The 21543-nt window shown below is 37.9% G+C and overlaps 1 protein-coding gene and 1 long non-coding RNA gene across 5 annotated transcripts in view; one reads left to right on the forward strand and one right to left on the reverse strand.

The window, feature by feature from the left end:
• The first annotated feature begins 2546 nt into the window (after positions 1-2546).
• The window catches only part of TRIM69 (tripartite motif containing 69), a 37556-nt gene continuing 18559 nt past the window's right edge, over positions 2547-21543 (forward strand). For 2 of the 3 annotated variants that reach the window (XM_059181411.1, XM_059181412.1), the window contains exon 1: positions 2548-3033. In XM_059181411.1, coding sequence (XP_059037394.1) covers positions 3028-3033 — 6 coding nt within the window. In that variant the 5' untranslated portion in view covers positions 2548-3027. Of the gene's footprint in view, positions 3034-21543 lie in introns of all 3 variants that reach the window. The other variant, XM_059181410.1, reaches the window with a different exon arrangement.
• LOC131836226 (uncharacterized) overlaps positions 16313-21543 on the reverse strand; it is an 80043-nt gene continuing 74812 nt past the window's right edge. The window contains exon 3 of one of the 2 annotated variants that reach the window (XR_009355544.1): positions 16313-16956. This is a non-coding gene — a long non-coding RNA (uncharacterized LOC131836226). The remainder of the gene's footprint in view (positions 16957-21543) is intronic. The other variant, XR_009355543.1, reaches the window with a different exon arrangement.

Genomic DNA, 21543 nt, shown 5'->3' on the forward strand with positions numbered 1-21543 from the left:
CTTGAAGATTAATACCTACTTGTATCTCTTGTTGTATTTAAAGACAGAAAATTAATTTGAGGGAGCAGAAGATTCATCAACAATTTGCTATACCAATGTCAGCACAATGACGGTAGCTCTCCTGGGTGCTCACCGTGTGCCAAGAGCTGCTAAGCCCATTACATACATTGTCTCATTTAATCCTCACTGAAATCCTATGAGGTAAGCATTATCATCTATATTTTGTATAATGGTAAGACTGAGGCTTGGAAAAAGAAAAGTAACTTTGATTTATGACTTTGTTTTTGTTTCCGTCCCCTACAAATTACATGGTAAAACCCAGTACATGTAGCTTCTTGGATATCACTGTCCACTGCCTCCCCCAACTTTGTTTTACTTTTTTTTTTCTCCAAGATTCTATTTATTTATTTGAGAGAGAGATAGACAGATAGAGAGACAGAGCATGACTAGGAGTGGGATGGGAACGGGGGTGGTGAAGAGGAGGAGGAAGTAGTAGGCTCCCTAGTGAGAAGGGAACCCAAGCTAAGGCTCAATCCCAGGACTCTGGGATCATGACCTAAGCCAAAGACAGACGCTAAACCAACTGAGCCATCCAGGCAACATCCAACTTTGTTTTTAAATAGTGAAATAAAGGGTGCCTGGGTGGCTCAGTGGATTAAGCCGCTGCCTTTGGCTCAGGTCATGATCTCAGGGTCCTGGGATCGAGTCCCGAATCAGGCTCTCTGCTCAGCAGGGAGCCTGCTTCCCTCTCTCTCTCTCTGCCTGCCTCTCTGTCTACTGTGATCTCTCTCTGTCAAATGAATAAATAAAATCTTTATAAATAAATAAATAAATAAATAGTGAAATAAAAACTTGAAGTGCCCCGTTGTGAAATTTGGGACCTCAGGCTATATAGATTTTGGCATCACAATCTTTAAAGATGGAAGGGAGTCTTAGGAAGACATCTTATGGGAGGAACTGATTCCCAGAAGAGTTAAACATCTTAGCCAGCATTATTCAGTGCTCTGGGTTCTTCAGTGGGACAGAAGGCTTCTGTCTTTTTTTTTTTTTTAGGCTTCTGTATTTTATACCAGTATTCTTGTCCCAGGGCTACAGGCTCAAGGATGTGCAAGACTGTAGGATTTAGAACAATTATCTTTACTGAATGAGGTTAAACATTTCAGCCAAAGGGCGCCTGGAGAGCTCAGTAGGTAAAGAATCTACCTTTGGCCAGGTCAAGATCTCAGGGTCCTGGAATCTAGCCCTGTATCAGGCTCTTTGCTCAATGGGGAGTCTGCTTCTCTCTCTCCATCTACCCCCTCCCCCCTCTTATTCTCTCTCTTAAATAAATAAAGTCTTTTTTTTTAAAAAAATTCAGCTAACAACAAAAATATTCAAGATGAAACAAAGTTAATTTCTTTCTTTCTTTTTTTTTTTTTTTTTTTACTTAAGAACATATTCCTAGGGTGCCTGGGTGGCTCACTGGGTTAAAGCCTCAGGTCATGATCCCAGGGTCCTGGGATTGAGCCCCACATCCGGCTTTCTGCTCGGCAGGGGACCTGCTTCCTCTTCTCTCTCTTCTCTGCCTGCCTCTCTGCCTCCTTGCGATCTCTGTCTATCAAATAAATAAATAAAATCTTAAAAAAAAAAGAACATAGTTCCTAGCTGATCATCAGAATTTAATAGCCGTTTATTTGATAAGGAGTTTTATCCAACAAATGCCATGTACTGTCAAGGTGAGAGAGACACAGCACTACCCAGCAGTTGTCCATACTTTAGGTGAAGGGACAGACATGCAATCAAACAAAATAATTATGTACAGGTATGCACAAAGATCTAAGGTGCTATAGAAATGTGTAAAGCACTAATTCTTAACTGGGAGGGAGTCCCACCCCCATGTACTTAGGAGACATTTGGCAGTATCTGGAGACAGTTTGACTATGATAACTAGGGAGTTGCTCCTGGCATCTGGTGAGCAGAGGCCAGAGATGTGGGTAAACATCCTAAAATTCACAGGACAGCACCCCCACCCAACAAAAACTTAGCCAGCTCAAAATGTCAGCAGGGCTGAAGGTGACAAACTCTAGTACAGAGTACTACAGAGTATACAGTACGAAATATTTTCTACAATGGATAGGAGACAGGAGTAAAATTTGGTGAGGCTGGTTATGGAAAAGTTTACTAAAGAGATAATGATTGGGGGTGGGAGAGAGAGGACCTCAACAGAAGGAACAACATGTGCAAAGCTACAGAACCTAGCATACCTGGACAATCCCAAACACCAGAGGAATATCTGTGCGCATTAGGACTGAACAATGAGGCATTGAGTAGGAGACAGACATTCAATAAAATCTATTGAGTTAGAGGAATTACTATAAGAAAATCTGTTGGTCACTCAGAAGCACAGTCTAGGTATAAATCTCAGTGAACTAAAATGACTCAAGAAAGAAATGACGCTTTTCTCATCTTGCTTCCTTAAGGGCCTAGCATTTTCCAGGCATTTATATCTCAGAAATAGAGTAGGGGTTGTTTGAATGGAATGTGAGCTCTGAGAGGTGGAATAGCTTTCCACTAAAGCCACTTAGATGGTGTCTGATTACTGGGATCACAAACGGAGATGAGGTGGTTATTTCTCGTGCATTAGGCTTACAAGCAGATGATGTTTATTTCTTCTTTTGTAGAGAATCCCAACTCGGAATTGGTGATATGTCAATCTCAAGATTAGACTGCCACCTTGAATCTAAATAAGTTGCCTTCCCCCTCCCTCATAAAAAAGGTGGGTGGGTAGGCCATTCCAATCAGGGTTTCTCTTTCTCTTAAGCTAATGATGATCAAAGCAACTGACAAACTGCCACGGAATCTGCCAGACCTCACTCTGGCCTTGCTGTATCTCCCCAGTGCCTGAATTTTCTTCCTTCTGTCATGCTCTGAGCCCATTCTTAGCAAACTACCAGGTCCCTGACTCCTGGTCTGCAGCTACTCTGGGCATGTTGTGCTCCGATCTAAGTACCTGCATCTGCCCTCTGGTGGCCTGATGACAAGAGCTTGATGGAGGTGAGTAATCCTTCTCTAACTCAGCTCATTTTCTAGGCATAGTGTAGAAAACTAGATCACAGGAGGAGGTATGGATTTTAGATCATGAAAGGAAATTCAGTGAAATATTTAATTTGTGACAGAGTATGTGACAGATAGCTGCTATCCTCTCTTCGGGTATTGGAATAACTGAGAATTTATTTATTTTTAAGATTTATTTATTTATTTATTTTGGGGGGGGATAGGAAGGGACAGTGAGAGAGGGAGAGAGAATCTCAGGCAGACTCCCCAGTGAGTGCACAGCCAGACTCAATCCCACCACCCTGAGATCACTATCTGAGTGATCACTATCTGAAGAGAGCCAGCTGCTTAACTGACTGAGTCACCCTGGTATCCCTGGAATAATTGAGAACTTAGATAGGAGAGATTGGTAGGTAAGTAGTGATGCCCAACATAAATTTGAGAAAAATAAAACTAAATGCTGTAAAAAATTTATTAACTAATCAGTTTATTTTTTTAATATTCTAAAGATTGTCTTATTTCACAGTATACATGGATCTGTTTCATTTTTTCTTTTTAAATTTTAATTCTATTACAGTTAGGATATGGTATTATGTTAGTTTCAGGTATATAATGCAGTGATTCAACAATTCTATATATTACTCAGTGCTTACCAAGGTAAGTGTACTCTTAATTTCCTGTCACCTATTTCACCCATCCTAATCACTTTATTTTAGATTGAAAAAATTTACTATATATAACTTGGTTTGCCAGTTATGCTATCACATTTGGTATTTTATATTTACAATAGAACTGATATTCACGGGAATTAAACATTTTTCTTGTCTTCCAGTTACTTATTTTTATCTTTAGCTGCATTTTACAAAATTGACTGGAGAACTAATCATCTTATTTTCACTACAGTGAAGTCTGGGGTTATTTATGCCTGTTAGAATTCTGAAAAGTTATAAATGGAATTAGCATTAGCTAAGATATAATTTTAAAAAATGAAATTCCAGTATAATTAATATATAGAGTTTTATTAGTTTCAGGCGTACAATATAGTGACATGACAATTCTATATACTACCCAGTGATTATCACAATAAGTGTGCTCTCAATCCTCTTTGCCTATTGCACCCCCACCACTTTTGCAGTGACCACCAATCTGTTCTCAATAATTAAGAGTTTTTTGGTTTGTCTCTTTTTTTCTTTGTTCATTTGTTTCTTAAATTCCACACCTTTGCAGTGACCACCAATCTGTTCTCTATAATTAAGAGTTTTTTGGTTTGTCTCTTTTTTTCTTTGTTCATTTGTTTCTTAAATTCCACATATGAGTGAAATCATATGGTATGTTTCTTTCTCTGACTGGCTAATTTCACCTATCATTACACCCTCTAGAGCCATCCATGTTGATGCAAATGGTAAGATTTCATTATTTTTTATGGCTAAGTAATATTCCACTGTGTATATATACCATCTCTTCTTTATCCATTCATCTATCAATGGATGCTTGGGCTGCTTCCATAATTTGGCTATTGTAAATAATGCTGCAATAAACACATTCCTGTATCCCTTAAAATTAGTGTTTTTGAATTCTTTGGGTAAGTACCCAGAAGTGGAATTACTGGCTCATATGGTAGTTCTATGTTTAATTTTTTGAGGAACCTCCACAAAATTTTTTCCATAGTGGCTGCACCAGTTTGCATCCCTACCAATACTGTATGAGGGCTCCTTTTGCTCCACATCCTCAACACCACTTGTTGTTTCTTGTTTTTTTACATTAGCCATTCTGACAGGTGTAAGGTGGTATCTCATTGTGCTTTTGGTTTGCATTTCCCTGATAATTAATGATGTTGAATATCTTTTCATGTGTCTGTTGGCCCTCTGTATATCTTATTTGGAGAAATGTCTGCTGTTCATGTCTTCTGCCCATTTTTAATTGGGTTATTTGTTTTTGTTATACATATAGGAGTTGTCTAAGTTCTTTTTATATTTTGGATAGTAACCCTTTATTGGATATGTCAATTGCAAATATTTTCTCCCATTCAGTAGGTTGTGTTTTAGTTTTGTTGAGGGGTTAAATATTTTTAATTGAGTTCTTTTAAGATGTCTTTGGAGCTAAAATAAAAGAAGTTATATTTGTCTGAACTAAGTGTTTTCTTGATAGACGAAAGAAAATGTGTATTTGCAAAAAGAAAGCTGAAAAATACTAAAATTCATGAACAAGGAATTTTGACACAGTCCTTATGTTCTGATTTATTATCATATCCATCAGTTTCCATTTCTTATAAAGTTTAATTAAATGTATATTAATCATTAAGATAAGGATTTAATTTCCTCAGTTTTGGAACCTTTAGATTTGCTCTTACTCTTCCCTATCCTTAGTTGATGAAACAGAGTTATATGTATTTTGTTTATAACTTCTAGAGGGAAAAATGGACACTGTTGTCTATTTCTACTATACTCTTATTACTATTATCTATTCTTACTGCACTCTTTTTAAAGTGAACTTAGTAAAAATAGACACTTTTCCATAATAATAAAAAATTGTATAATAGCAAGTTTTCCATTATTTGAAATGTTCACACAGCAGCTAGGAAGGAGTGAATTAAATGACTTCTGATCTCTTTAACTCTGAGAAGCTAAGACTAAGTGAAAAAGTTTATAATCTTTCTTTCTTATAAGAGTTAAAATGGCAGGGTGCCTGGGTGGCTCAGTGGGTTGAACCTCTGTCTTCGGTTCAGGTCATGATCTCAGGGTCCTGGGATCGGGCCCCACATCAGGCCCTCTGCTCAGCAGGGAGCCTGCTTCCTGCTCTCTCTCTGCCTGCTGCTCTGCCTACTTGTGATCTTTCTCTCTATCAAATAAATGAATAAAATCTTAAAAAAAAAAGAGTGAAAGTGACTGGCCACATGAAGCGTGACTGTATCTTGCTCTTGTGTTTGAGCTAGATGTACCACATAATTTGTCTTCTATAGATGAATTGTATTTTTCTGCTCTTAAGGTTAATTCTTCAGAAACCTGCCCATCAGAGTTTTTAAAAATTACTTTGAAGAAATAAAAGCTTTTTGAAAAGTAACAAATGACCTTTAAATATTTTACTAACCATGATTTCAAAAGTTCACAATCCAAAACTTCCCAGGGGAGTAAAAACTGGGAAAAATTAAGCATTTTTCTGCAAGTTTCCAATGACTTCATTGTGTTACTCCTTCCTTGCCTTTTCTCTGCTTTATGAGAATATACAAGGTGAGTGAAAGGAGATGGATGTGTTTTCTTATAAAGTGATTGCTGCCAGCCAGGTACTTTCTAAGGGTGATTCCTATCCTGGACTTTTAATTTCTCTCCTTCTACCTTCAGGTTAGAATTTCCCTAAGGAGTTGGAGCTGGCAGTGGATGTGATTTCCAGTAGAGAAATTTCAGAATCACCTTTGTTTTCCAGTTTTCATACTCTCTTATTTTTCCCTCTAGAGTTGCGGGAAATTGTTTCAGCAATTTTGCTGGAGTTTGATCCATTTATTATTTTAAAAATATTTTATTTTTATTTTATTATTATTTGTATATTATTAAATATTTATTTATAAATATATACATAAATATTATTCATTTATAATTTATATTTTATAATATAAATAATAAATATAAAATAAAAATGAAAATAAAATCCAATATAATAAATTTTTAAATAAATTATGATTATATATTTTACACATAAAATATAAGTATATTAATATTTATTATCATATATAAAAATAATATATAATAAATATACAATTATATATAATATAAAATAAAATAAAAATTAAATAATAAGTAATAAAATAAAATTATAATTTATTATAAATTATAAATAAAATAAATTAAATTTTATTTTATTTATTTTACTTTATTTTTTAAAGATTTTTTAAAAATTTTATTTATTTAGAGAGAAAGGGAGAAAGAGAGAGCAAGAGAAGGAGGAGGGATAGAGGGAAAGGAAGAAGAAGAAGCAGACTCCTTGCTGAGCAGGGATCCTGATGTGGGGTTCAATCCAAGGACCCTGGGATCATGACCTTAGCTGAAGGCAGACGTTTAATCGACTGAGCCACCTAGGTGTCCCACAGGTTTGATCCATTTAATAAATTCAATTGCACAAAACAATGATTGGCCCTCTGCTAACTCTATGATTAGGAAAATGGGCTTTGCGGTCAGATAATCGGTTCAAATCCAGGCTCTACCACTTAATTACTGTGTGACCCTGGAAAGTTATTTAACCTAGGCTTCAATTTCCTTCAAAACAGCAGAATAATACCTATCTCAAAATGCTGTTATGAGGATTAAATGAAATAATGTGCAAAAAGTATTTTTGGTGGGTATTATAGAGGGCACAGATTGCATGGAGCACTGGGTGTGGTGCAAAAAATAATGAATACTGTTATGCTGAAAATAAATAAAAAATAAATTTAAAAAAGCATTTTGCATAGTAAATGGTCAGTAAACATTAGTTAATATGATTAAACTAATACCTTGTTTTATAGAAGAGGCTATATTCTTTTTTTTTTTTTTAAAGATTTTATTTATTTATTTGTCAGAGAGAGAGCGAGCGAGAGCGAGCACAGGCAGACAGAGTGGAAGGCAGAGTCAGAGGGAGAAGCAGGCTCCCCGTGGAGCAAGGAGCCCAATGTGGGACTCGATCCCAGGACGCTGGGATTATGACCTGAGCTGAAGGCAGCTGCTTAACCAACTGAGCCACCCAGGCATCCCAGAAGAGGCTATATTCTTGAAAGAAATTTGATAAAACCTCAATTGGCAAGATGAATTAACAATCAAATTACAAAAAATCATATAATGTCAACATTAACATTAAATATATGTCTTCACATATGTGTATGAATCAGTGGATTTCACAGTCACAAAGTTGTACAACCAACACTACTATCTAATTCTAGAGCATTTTTCATCACCACAAAAAGAAATTCCATACCTATTAGTAGTCACACCTCATTTCCCCCTTGACCCAGTCCTGGAAACCACTCATATACTTTAAGTGTATTTTAAAAACATATTGAATAAAATTCCTAGATGGTATCCATTTCCAAAAGCTACTGCATTCACTAGGACTAACAACGTGCTCTGGTAGGCAACCTTTCTCTTAAATCATTAATTGGCCAGGTTCTCTCACAACTTTTATCTTATTCAGAATGCATCTAATTTTAAAGTTTTCTAGACAGACAGATTGGCTTAAAATTCAATATTTTTTATATTTGCATATTCCCTGAAGGGCATATGTTTCTGAGTTTGATCTTCTAAGCACATACTGAGAGGGTGAATAATTAGATTTTTTTCTTTTTCCATATAATTGCCCACTCAGCCTAGTGCAAAAAAATGGAAGAATCTTAAAAAAATTTGGGGGGATTATCTTTTGGTTAATGGAACTTAAATGAGTCATTGGCATATGAAAGGATAATAAGTTAAAAGTTTTCCCTGTACAACAGAACCATGGGAGATAAGACTAGAAATAGGAGTTTGTAACATGTATAGAATTCTGAAATCTAGGGACTTTTTAGTAATAAAAAAAACCCCACACAACTTATTTGGTAGGCAATGGAAAGCAAAAGCAGATTTTTGAGGCAGAAAAGGGTTAGCAATTATTATTTCTACTATTATTAACTAGACTTTGTATCTGACTAGGTGATGGGAAAGGAAGAAGAGAACACCCAAAGATAACTCATATTTCAAAACTGGGATATTGGTGGTACAATAAATAGAAATAGGGAAGTCAAGAGAAGGAACCGACTTAGGAAGAAATAAAAATTATGTTTCAGGCTTGTTGAGTTTCAAGGATCCAGTTGTAAGCTCAGAGATGTGGGCTTAGAGATACAGATTTGGGAGTCACCTCCCTAGTCACCTCTATAGAGGTTGTACACAACGTTGGGAATGAATGGCTTACTTGGGAAGAAGAGTAGAGAGCTAGAAGAAAACTGAAGCTAGACCATGGTGATTGCTTACACTTAAGAAAGTGAGAAGAGGGATTCCTTTCGTACATTGAGGTCCTTCATCCATTTTGAGTCTATTTTTGTGTGTGGTGTAAGGAAATGGTCCAATTTCATTTTTCTGCATGTGGCTGTCCAATTTTCCCAGCACCATTTATTGAAAAGGCTGTCTTTTTTCCATTGGACATTCTTTCCTGCTTTGTCGAAGATTAGTTGACCATAGATTTGAGGGTCTATTTCTGGGCTCTCTATTCTGCTCCATTGATCTATGTGTCTGTTTTTGTGCCAGTACCATGCTGTCTTGATGATGACAGCTTTGTAATAGAGTTTGAAGTCCGGAATTGTGATGCCACCAACGTTGGCTTTCTTTTTCAATATCCCTTTGGCTATTCGAGGTCTTTTCTGGTTCCATATAAATTTTAGAATTATTTGTTCCATTTCTTTGAAAAAGATGGATGGTACTTTTATAGGAATTGCATTAAATGTGTAGATTGCTTTAGGTAGCATAGACATTTTCACAATATTTATTCTTCCAATCCAGGAGCATGGAACATTTTTCCATTTCTTTGTGTCTTCCTCAATTTCTTTCATGAGTACTTTATAGTTTTCTGAGTATAGATTCTGTGTCTCTTTGGTTAGGTTTATTCCTAGGTATCTTATGGTTTTGGATGCAATTGTAAATGGGATTGACTCCTTAATATCTCTTTCCAAAATCCTTGAGGAGAACACGGGCAGCAACCTCTTCGACCTCTGCCGCAGCAACATCTTCCTAGGAACAACGCAAAAGGCAAGGGAAGCAAGGGAAAAAATGAACTACTGGGATTTCATCAAGATCAAAAGCTTTTGCACAGCAAAGGAAACAGTTAACAAAATCAAAAGACAACTGACAGAATGGGAGAAGATATTTGCAAACAACATATCAGATAAAGGACTAGTGTCCAGAATCTATAAAGAACTTAGCAAACTCAACACCCAAAGAACAAATAATCCAATCAAGAAATGGGCAGAAGACATGAACAGACATTTCTGCAAAGAAGACATCCAGATGGCGAACAGACACATGAAAAAGTGCTCCATATCACTCGGCATCAGGGAAATACAAATCAAAACCACAATGAGATATCACCTCACACCAGTCAGAATGGCTAAAATCAACAAGTCAGGAAATGACAGATGCTGGCGAGGATGCGGAGAAAGGGGAACCCTCCTACACTGTTGGTGGGAATGCAAGCTGGTGCAGCCACTCTGGAAAACAGCATGGAGGTTCCTCAAAATGTTGAAAATAGAACTGCCCTATGACCCAGCAATTGCACTATTGGGTATTTACCCTAAAGATACAAATGTAGTGATCCAAAGGGACACATGCACCCGAATGTTTATAGCAGCAATGTCCACAATAGCCAAACTATGGAAAGAACCTAGATGTCCATCAACAGATGAATGGATCAAGAAGATGTGGTATATATACACAATGGAATACTATGCAGCCATCAAAAGAAATGAAATCTTGCCATTTGCAACAACATGGATGGAACTAGAGCGTATCATGCTTAGCGAAATAAGTCAAGCAGAGAAAGACAACTATCATATGATCTCCCTGATATGAGGAAGTGGTGATGCAACATGGAGGCTTAAGTGGGTAGAAGAAGAATAAATGAAACAAGATGGGATTGGGAGGGAGACAAACCATAAGTGACTCTTAATCTCACAAAACAAACTGAGGGTTGCCGGCGGGAGGGGGTTTGGGAGAAGGGGGTGGGATTATGGACATTGGGGAGGGTATGTGATTTAGTGAGTGCTGTGAAGTGTGTAAACCTGGTGATTCACAGACCTGTACCCCTGGGGATAAAAATATATGTTTATAAAAAAATAAAAAATTAGAAATATTAAAAAAAAAAAAAAAAAAAAGAAAGTGAGAAGAGGAAGAGAAACTGACCAAGGCATAGCAGTGGTCAGAGATAGGAGAACTAGATGGTATCATATTACAGGAGTCAAATGAGAGAGACTCCTAAGTCAAGGAGGAGGAAGATTGAGAGTAAGTCATTATATGAATGTTTAGCAAACTCCATAACAAGATTTCAGAAAACAGTTTTTATACTGTGCAGAGGTAGAGGGTCGATTAACAAGAGCAGAGAGATTCAGACAAGTTATCTTAAACACTTTTTTTTTTAAAAAGATTTTATTTATTTATCGGGGTGGGGGGAGAGCAAGCGAGCACAGGCAGACAGAATGGCAGGCAGAGGCAGAGGGAGAAGCAGGCTCCTTGCGGAGCAAGGAGCCCGATGTGGGACTCGATCCCAGGACGCTGGGATCATGACCTGAGCCGAAGGCAGCTGCTTAACCAATTGAGCCACCCAAGCGTCCCCAGACAAGTTATCTTAAGTAAGAGGTAACCACACTTACCATTAGGATAAATATCCGTTCCTCCAACTCATTTGTTGAGCCCCTTCTGTAGCAAAGAACTGTGGTAGGCATCAGAATCCAATAAGAGTCATAGGACAATGCTGTGATTAATGTGACATAGACACTCTCCACATTTGTTTCTCTCTAAAATTCTTGTCTTTACCAATGAACTGGCTCCATCTACACCTGCATTTCTTCTGACTTCTACTTAAAATTTAGCTCCTAGATTCTGTTTCCTTTAAAATTCTTCATGCCCAAATCAAAACTACAATGAGATACCACCTCACACCAGTCAGAATGGCTAAAATTAACAAGTCGGGAAATGACAGATGCTGGCAAGGATGTGGAGAAAGGGGAGCCCTCCTACACTGTTAATGGGAATGCAAGCTGGTGCAACCACTCTGGAAAACAGCATGGAGGTTCCTCAAAAAGTTGACAATGGAGCTACCCTATGACCCAGCAATTGCACTACTGGGTATTTACACTAAAGATACAAACGTAGTGATCCTACCCCTGTAAGGGGTACATGCACCTGAATGTTTATAGCAGTGTCCAAATAGCCAAACTATGGAAAGAACCTAGATGTCTATCAACAGATGAATGAATAAAAAAGAAGTGGTATATATATACATGGAATACTATGCAGCCATCAAAAGAAATGAAATCTTGCCATTTGCGATGACGTGGATGGAACTAGAGGGTATTATGCTTAGCGAAATAAGTCAATCGGAGAAAGACAACTACCATATGATCTCCCTGATATGAGGAAGTGGAGATGCAACTTGGGAGGTTTGGGGGTAGGAAAAGAATAAATGAAACAAGATGGGATCAGGAGGGAGACAAACCATAAAAGACTCTTAATCTCACAAAACAAACTGAGGGTTGCTAGGGGTCGGTGGGGGGTCAGGAGAGAGTGGTGGGGTTATGGACATTGGGGAGGGTATATGCTATGGAGAGTGCTGTGAAGTGTGTAAACCTGGCAATTCACAGACCTGTACCCCTGGGGCTAAAAATACATTATATGTAAAAATACATTATAAAAAATAAAAAATTTTAATAAAAAAATAAAAAATAAATAAAACTCTTCATGCCATGACTTTTCATGTCCCAAATTGTACCTCATGGCTATCTATATGATTTGCTTCAAATGTCAATTTCCTGATTCTATTTACAAAGTTAAATTCGCAGGAGGTTCAATATTGCCCAGATCATCTTTTTGCTTAGGTCACACCTTGGGTTGTCAAATGGGTCAGAAGCCCACTTGAATTTTATTCACCTTTACTTGGGAGAGGGTGAAGGCTGCATTATAAAATGTAGTCTTCCCTTCTCTTTTTTTAAAGGTCTATTTATTTATTTTGAGAGAGAGTGTGTGTGTGAGAGAGAGTGAGTATGAGTGCGAGCAAAGGCAGGAGGGGCAGAAGGAGAGAGAATCCAAGGAAGACTCTGTGCTGGGCATAGAGCCCAATGCTGGCCTCCATGTCACTACACTGGGATCACAATCTGAGCCTTAAGCCAAGAGTCAGATGCTTAACCAACTGCACCACCCAAATGCCCCATGAATGTAGTCTTGACCTTTAGCATGGACTGCACGAATGACAGCAACTAGATGATTAACACATCCAGTAGGTACTGGGGATGAATCTTGGTTTAAAAAATCCGGGTGTGCAAAGAATAGTGCATAGCCTTTTCTGTAACACTGTTTAATATGGACTTTGAGTCCCCATTCCTATAAGTTGGAGAGAAATCCAACTTGTAATCTTTGAGGAGAGGCATCCACACTGATTATTACTGAAAATACATTACCAAATCTGGTCAAGATGGTATATGAAGGACATATTGAAATATCTCTATAACCCTCTCCCCCCAAAACATGTGGAAATGTTGGATAAAGTGTCATAAACAATTTAAGCTTTGGTTTTCAAGTGGTAGAATAAAAACAGTGGTTTCATTTCTTCTTCTCTCAGAAACTTGTCCTTCTTTAACTCAAAACTACAAGAAGAATGAAAACTAGACAAACTCAACTTGCAATATAACTAGAGACATCTGTAAGCCTGGGTTACAAGCCTATGAAGGGCTACCATATCAATATAGTGAAAGTCACACAGGAATGTAATAATAGATGCTTAGGGATGCAGATTTTATACAAAGCAAGAGTGACATAGCTCTCCAAAGAAAGTGCCCCAAGACCGGCAAGCACTTGTACAGAACAATGAGAACAGGCAAGCAGGCTAAAGCCGGAGCTTTCATGTACCCATTTATCACCAAGATTTGAGACACAAGAGAAGTGAAAGTGAACAAAGGCAAACAAGCCATATTTGTGGAAAGCAGTCTGTTGGTGAGGAAGAGTGGAGGAGACTGATTACATTGTAAGCAACCCTGCAGTGCTGATCATGGGGGAAAGTAAGGGCTGTAAGAACTCATATACACATTGTTTCATAAAGAAAATAGACTCAGATATGGCCCTTTCTCCACCCTCTTGCAAATTTCTTATAAATAGCTGATGCAGGGAGAACTAACGATGTCTCTTCATTCAAAGATGTTTAGAGAAATAAGAAATAAACAGCATCTATAAAAAAGAATGGGAGAAAAGGTCCAGAGCAAAGCACAGTTTAAAAATGTAGTTAGAAAATAAGGAAAGGAAATTAAGAGGAAAGGAGGCTAAGGAGCTCTGATGTTTGTCTGATGGGAGTTACAGAAAAAGAGACTGGAGGGCATGGTGGAGAGGTAATATTCAAAGAGAAAATGGCTATAGTAGATCCAAGCAGGCAAGGTCTAGGTTTGAGGAGATCTGGTGTCAGGGATAGTGAACACAAGTGGTGTACAAGACTAGGGAACCAAGGTCTATGGACACAAGCCAAAGCACTTGGACAGAAGGAGATGAAAATCTAGGTATGGGAAGAGAGCAACAGAAAAAGTCATCAATGAGAATGGAATTTGATGATGAGTCAAATAATTCTTAGCCATGTTCCCCTGTCTAGGATAAATGTGAATATGAGCAGAACTAAGTCCATAGATAGAGGCAAATACAAACTTCTACCTGGGAATGGGCGGGTCAAGAATGAGAAATAAAGCAACTCTGGATCCTCAAATTTTCAAGGGGGAAGTGTAGCAGATGGAGAGAACTTTGGTCTTAGAATTCTTTGGATTCCCTTGATTCTATTATTAACTTGAGAATCAGAACAAGTTATAAGTTCTAGTTTCCCTTTCAAGAGCATGAGACATAACCAATCCTCAGGGATTCTGCCTCAGAATATAACTTCTGTCTATATTTAACTTTTTCATTCTTCAGAGGACATAATATACAAGTTGAGAAATAATACATGTACATTTAATATTTCTTACCCCCATATTAATTTTCCTCACTTTTTGTCTGCCTAAGATATGATCTTTCAAGTCCCACCTTAGTGATCTTTAATGTTTCTTTGGACTCCTACACCCTATTCAAGTGTCAGGGACCTATCTATTATGCTCTCCTAAAACATCCCTATCTCCATTATACAAATTATCCTCCTACTTGGAGGAGGTCTCATCTCAGTCCCCATTTTTATGCTCCTGGGTCACAACCTTTCAGCTTCAGCATTTATTTAGGAAAGGATATGAATACACAGAGTTGGCCATGGTATATGCTGGAATCAATGGGTGCTAGCATTTGAAAATTGGTGGGCAAGGTCATTTTAGGAATTTTGGTAGAAAACCTTATAGAAAGCAGAGCCCAGAATCCTGAGATCTAAGCAGTCAATAGTAATAACTAGGTCCTCCACACAGTTAAGTTAGACAAGCCCCACTGGGCCCCTGAGGCTCAGGAATTCAATTCTGGTAAGGGTATGGCCTGTGAGATAAAACTATCGTGCCTCCATGCTGATTCCAGAGCACAGACACGCCCAACTCGTAGCTGGCGAGATGAGATAAGATAAAGGTGAGTGGGATGGTACAGAAGGGTAGTACCAGCCCTAGACCTGGGCAATGGCAGGGGGGCTTTTTTCTGAGCCTGTGCTTTGAGGCTCCTAGTCTGAGCCTCCTGAACTATTTTCTTCTTTATATGACAAGGAATGAATGAGACTAAGGAGTTTATAATCTCTCCTACTTTGAATCACATGTCATGTATCCAGGACTAAAATTCTCTGCCCAAAAGATTCTGATCCCACTACTGCGGCCTCCATAGCTCCCAGCTGTGTGCCCAAGGGGTAGCTGTGTGCAGGTGTGTGTGTGTGTGTGTGTGTGTGTGTGTGTGTGTGTGTGTGTCTTGGTTGTATGGATTGGGTTTTCCACACACATGATTATGAGGTATATGGGGCAGGGTAAGGAGTTTGGGAAGTGAAAAGAAGAATGGGCTAGGGGCTTCTAGTTGTATTTTAACCTGACCTACAATGTTAGTGGATGTGAGCTGCTTATAGGCAGAATCCTCTATTTTACTCATTTCAACGCCCCAGCAATATAGGCTTTAGAACAGAGCTGGCATTATTGAATGCGTACTTCATCAGACTCTTAGGCATTGAGATCAAAGCCACTTCTGGTGGTACACATCAACAGTAGCCATAATACAGCATTATGCAAAGTAGGGTCCTGTTCAGTATAAAATTTTGGCTCTGGAGTCAGATATGACTTCATTTTTTTAAATTGTAAAATTTACATAAAATTAGCCATTTTAAAGTGTTCAATTCAGTGACTGCTATTTAGCACATTCACAGTATTGTGTACCCATCACCTCTACTTAGTTCCAAAATATCTTTGTGGCCCCAAAATAAATCCCATACCTGTTAACCAGTCACTTTCCATTTCTCCCTCCCTCCAGCTTTTGGCAACAACTAATTTGCTTTTTGTTTCTATGTATTCACCTTTTCTGGATACTCATACAAATGAAATAATATGCGACTTCTGTGCCTGGCTTCTTTCACTTAGCATAATGTTTTTGAGGTTCATCTATGTTGTAGCATGTATCAGTACTTTATTCCTTCCTATAATGGAATAATCTTTCATTTCATGGATATGCCAAATTTTATTTTATTTATCCATTCCATTGGCTGATGAACATTTAGGTTATTTCCAACTGAGACAAGTGTCAATAGTGCTGCTATTAATATCTGTGAACAAGTTTTTGTTTGAACACCTGTTTTAATATTTTTTGGTATCTGCCTAGTTGTGGAATGGTTGGCCATGTATTAATTCTATGTTTAGCATTTTCAGGAACTGCCAAACTGTTTTCCACAGTAGCTGTACCATCTTATATTCTCAGAAAAATGTATGAAGTTTCCGATTTCTCCAGGTCCCCACCAATGTTTGTTATTTTCTATTAAAAAAAATTATAGCAATCCTAGTTGGTATGAACCAACCATTGTGGTTTTTAATGTGCATTTCTTTAATGATGTTAGCATCTTTTATATACTTGTTGGCCATCTGTCAGTCTTCTTGGGAGAAATATCTAATCAAGTCCTTTGCTCATTTTTAAATTGAGTGTTTGTCTTTTTGCTGTTGAATTTTTAGAGTTCTTCTTATATCCTGGATATTTGACCTTTATCAGGTACAAGCTTTACAAATACTTTTCTCCAGTCTTTGAGTTGCTTTTCATTCTCCTGTAAAAAAAAAAATCCTAAAATTAGTTTATTTTCTTGTAATATCTTTATTTGGTTTTAGTATCAGGATAATTTTTCAAGTGAGCATTTACACTGTTCACATTGAGAGTGATTATTGAAAGATATTTTACTGTCATTATGTTACCTGTAAAGTCCTTGTGTCTATATATTGTCTCTGCAAATTTCTGTTCTTTATCACTCTTGGGTTCTTTCTCCTTTTATAGAATCCCCCTTAATATTTCTTGCAGAGTTGGTTTTGTGGTCACATATTCTTTCAGTTTCTGCCTGTCTTGGAAGCTCCTTGTCTCTCCATCCATTCTGAATGACATCCTTGCTAGATAAAGTATCTTTGACTGCATGTTCTTCTCATTTAAGTACCCTCAATGTCTTGCCAGCCCTTTCTGGCTTGCCAGGTCTCTGCAGACAGGTTATGCTGACGCTTCTCCCTCTTTGCATAAGAAATCTCTTTCCACTTGCTGCTTTCAAGATAATTTCCTTGGATCTAAGATTTGTGAATTGTACTTTATATGTCATGGTGTCAGTCTGATTTTGGGAGAGGTCATCTCTGCCTCTTGGACATGAATATTTGTTTCCTTCCCCAGATTAGGGAAGTCCTCAGCTATCCCCCTCAGGGATCCCAATAATTCTGATTTTGAAACATTTCACTGAGTCATTAATCCCTCTCAATTTGACTCTTTGGGCTTTAATCTGTTTTTCCCATGCCTCCTGGGTTTCCTTTTTTTCTATCATTTTATCTTCTAGCTCACTGATTTGTTCTTCTGCCTTGTTTAGCCTGATGGTCAGAGTATATAGTTTAGACTGCATTTTATTCATCACATTTTAAAATTCAGCCTGGTTACATCGCATTTCTTCCGTAAGAGATTCTATATGGTCATTAACATTTTTCTCAAACCTAGATATCGACTTCATAATTGTTACTCTCAAGTATATTTCTGGCATCTTGGTTATATCCATATCCATTAGGTCTGTGGCAAAGGCCATAGTTTCTGGTTCTTTTCTTTGTTGGGGGTTTTTCCTCTTAGTCATTCTGTTGAGGGGTGGTTGAGGGAATGCAGTTTGAATATTAACCATAACCCAAGCAAGATGCACCTGTTTTATAGGAACCTTAGGGTTGTCCTCCTCTTGTTCTTCCAGCCTGTCTTCTGGGGGAGAGTCCTGCCATGCTGTTACTGAGGCAACCTTATTTGGACAGAGTTGCTCTGCCTTCTGGGGGGCAGGGGATGTGCTCAGTGAATACCAACTTTGGGGGGCTTCTGTTCTCTGGCAGCTTTCCCTGACAGCTTTCTGAATCTCTTCCGAGAGTAAGAGCAGATGTGACTTCATCCAAACCTCTGTCTCAGAACAGAGAGATCACAGTCTACTCTTTACTGAGCTCTCCAGGCCACACTGTCTCTGTTTCTGTCTGTGTTGCTAAAAACCGTAGTCTCCTGGGTTGTGTGCCCCACAGTGGCACTCCCAAATGCCGCTCCCAGGGCCAGGCACGTCTCTGCCCTTTGTGCTTCTAAAACTGCAAGCCACCCCAGTTCTCGTGCAAACACCTGTAGTTCCAGGTTTCTGTCTGGGGTGCTGTCCTAAAGTTCTTTCCCCACTGCTACTTGTCTGAGAGTCTGTGCCCCGTCTCCTGCATGGGAGATTTTTGCGTTTTTCTCATCTTCCTGCTGCAAGTTTATGAAGGTTCCCTCCCCTATCTTCCAATATCTGCTCACAAAATCACAGCTCCCCGCTTCATACCTCGAGACTAACCGCCAGAGATAGTCTGTTTGTAGACTTCTTACATCTCAAGCTGATTTCATGGGTGTTCAGAATGGTTTGGCAGAAATCCATCTTCATTCAAGGGACTGGTTGAAATAGGGTCCTCTACTCCATATTTTCCCCTCCTTATTGGTAGGTTCTTGATTACTAATCTCTTATTATAGGTCTATTCATATTTACTATTTTTTCTCCAGTCAGTTTTTTTTTTAAAGATTTTATTTATTTATTTGACAGACAGAGATCACAAGTTGGCAGAGAGAGGGGGAAGCAGGCTCCCCGCTGAGCAGAGAGCCTGATGTAGGGCTTGATCCCAGGACCTTGAGATCATGACCTGAGCTGAAGGCAGAGACTGAACCTACTGAGCCACCCAGGTGCCCCTCTTGAGTCAGTTTTGGTAGTTAATATGTTTTTAGGAATTTTTCCATTTCATCTAGGTTATCCAATTTGTTGGCATACAATTCTTTACAGCATTCTCTTATAATACTTTTCCAGTATTATAGTATCTAAGTAGATACTATCTAGTATCTAAGGCCTTTAGTAATATCTCTACTTTCATTTCAGATTTTAATAATTTCAGTCTTCTCTCTTTCCTTTTAGAAAACATTAGCTTATTAAAAGGTTTGTCAATTTTGTGGATGTTTTCGGAGAATCAACTTTTGGTTTCATTAATTTTTCTCTTTTGTTTCTCTAGTCTCTATTTCATTTATCTCCACTGTAATCTTTTTGTCTTCTTTCTGCTAGCTTTGGATTTAGCTTGTTTTTTGTTTGTTTGTTTGTTTTATATAGAAAGTTAGGTCATTGATTTGTGGTCATTGTTTTTTAAAGGTAGGTGTTTATCACTATAAATTTAGCTGTGAGTACTGCTTTCATACTCCCTCTGGCACTAGCAACTTGTACCAAGAGTACAGTTGCCATCTTCATGGCTGTCAACAGTTTAGGGAGTGAAGAGTGGTATGTGAATGATTTAAAATGCAACAGTTACACTCTTACTACCATGTGGCAGCTTCTTCCTTAAGTTTTCCCTTGGTTATAAGTTTTTACTAGATCCCAAAGTTCTGCAAAAGTTCATTCTGACAGTTTTTCAGGTTTAATAGTTGTTTTTGCAGGGTTCTCCCTGAAATTCCCAGCCAGGCAACCCTGCCATTAACCATTTTTCCTGGAAAACCTACCACTATAAAATACCCAGAAATGCCAGTTAAGATGTAACAGACATCCTTTGAAATCCATACTATGAAATGGAGTGTACAAAAAAGTAAAGAGAAATTCCAAATTAAAAAGAAAAGAATATAGAACTTAAAAGCATTGAGGTAGTTTAGAGTTACTGAGACTGAGGAAACCTCAGATTTAACAATCCTTAGGCCTGCACCAAGTAAGGAACTAGACCTGAGACTTTTGAATAAAGCTGGGACATTTGAAGAGTTACAACCTTGGTGAAGAAGTGGCAATGAGAGATAATAAAGAATCCTAACTATCTTAATCTGGGGTATTTTCATAAAGTTCAAAACAGAAGAAAAAACTAAACACTATATTAGCTAGGGATGCAATCATAGATGATGAAATAATAGAGAAAAGTATAGTAATGTTTAAGTCAAAAAAGCAGAATATTGGCTATCTATGAGAAAAAAGACATATGCAATTGGAAAAGAACACACAGGGGTCATCAAAGGTATTGGCAATTAGTGTTTTACTTTTTGACCTGGGTGGCAATTACAAAATGTTGCTTTGTTATTCTTATTTAAAATATATAAATACTGTATATACCTTTATGTATGTATATTTCAACAAAAAGATAATAAGAGAATATAGTTTTATACAAATACACTTATAAACTTAGGCAAAGTAAATTCTCAGAAAAATATAAATTACCATAATTGGGTCAGAAAATTATGGAAAATCTAAATGATCCCTTAAGTATTGAAGAAGTAAAACAGTACTTCTAGATAATGCAAAAACAAACAAACAACAACAACAAAACAAAGTATCAGTCCCAAAGGTTATGCTGGTGAATTTGGCCAAATACTCAAGGAACACATAATTCTATTATTTTTACACACACTCAGAGAAGAGAAAAAGAAGGCACACTCCCTAATTAATTTTTTTAAAAGATTTTATTTATTTATTTGACAGAGATCACAAGTAGGCAGAGAGGCAGGCAGAGAGACAGGGGGGAAGCAGGCTCCCCACCGAGCAGAGAGCCTGATTCGGGGCTCGATCCCAAGACCCTGGGATCATGACCTGAGCCAAAGGCAGAGGCTTTAACCCACTGAGCCACCCAGGCGTCCCTCCCTAATTAATTTTATGCAGTTAGTATAACTTAGATAAGATATGAAAACCAGACAAGGATGGTTTAAGGAAAGAAAATTAAAAGCAATCTCAGGGGCGCCTGGGTGGCTCAGTGGGTTAAGCCGCTGCCTTCGGCTCAGGTCATGATCTCAGGGTCCTGGGATCGAGTCCCGCATCAGGCTCTCTGCTCAGCAGGGAGCCTGCTTCCTCCTCTCTGTCTCTCTCTGCCTGCCTCTCTGCCTACTTGTGATCTCTCTCTGTCAAATAAATAAATAAAAAATCTTAAAAAAAAAGAAAAAAAAAATAAAAGCAATCTCAGCCATGAACATAGAGGTTGAATCCTAAATAAAATACTACAAAACCAAATCTAAGAATACATGAAAAATATATCATGATCAAGATAGGTTAGATCCAGGGAAGAAAAGTTGGTTTAACATTAAATAACCTGGAAAAACCCTTGCATATATATACCAGGAAACATAAGAAAGAATGTTCATAGTAGTGTTGGTTGTATAGCAAAACACCAAAACA

The sequence above is a fragment of the Mustela lutreola genome, chromosome 7 (genome assembly GCF_030435805.1).
Source record: "Mustela lutreola isolate mMusLut2 chromosome 7, mMusLut2.pri, whole genome shotgun sequence".
Lineage (NCBI taxonomy): Eukaryota > Metazoa > Chordata > Mammalia > Carnivora > Mustelidae > Mustela > Mustela lutreola.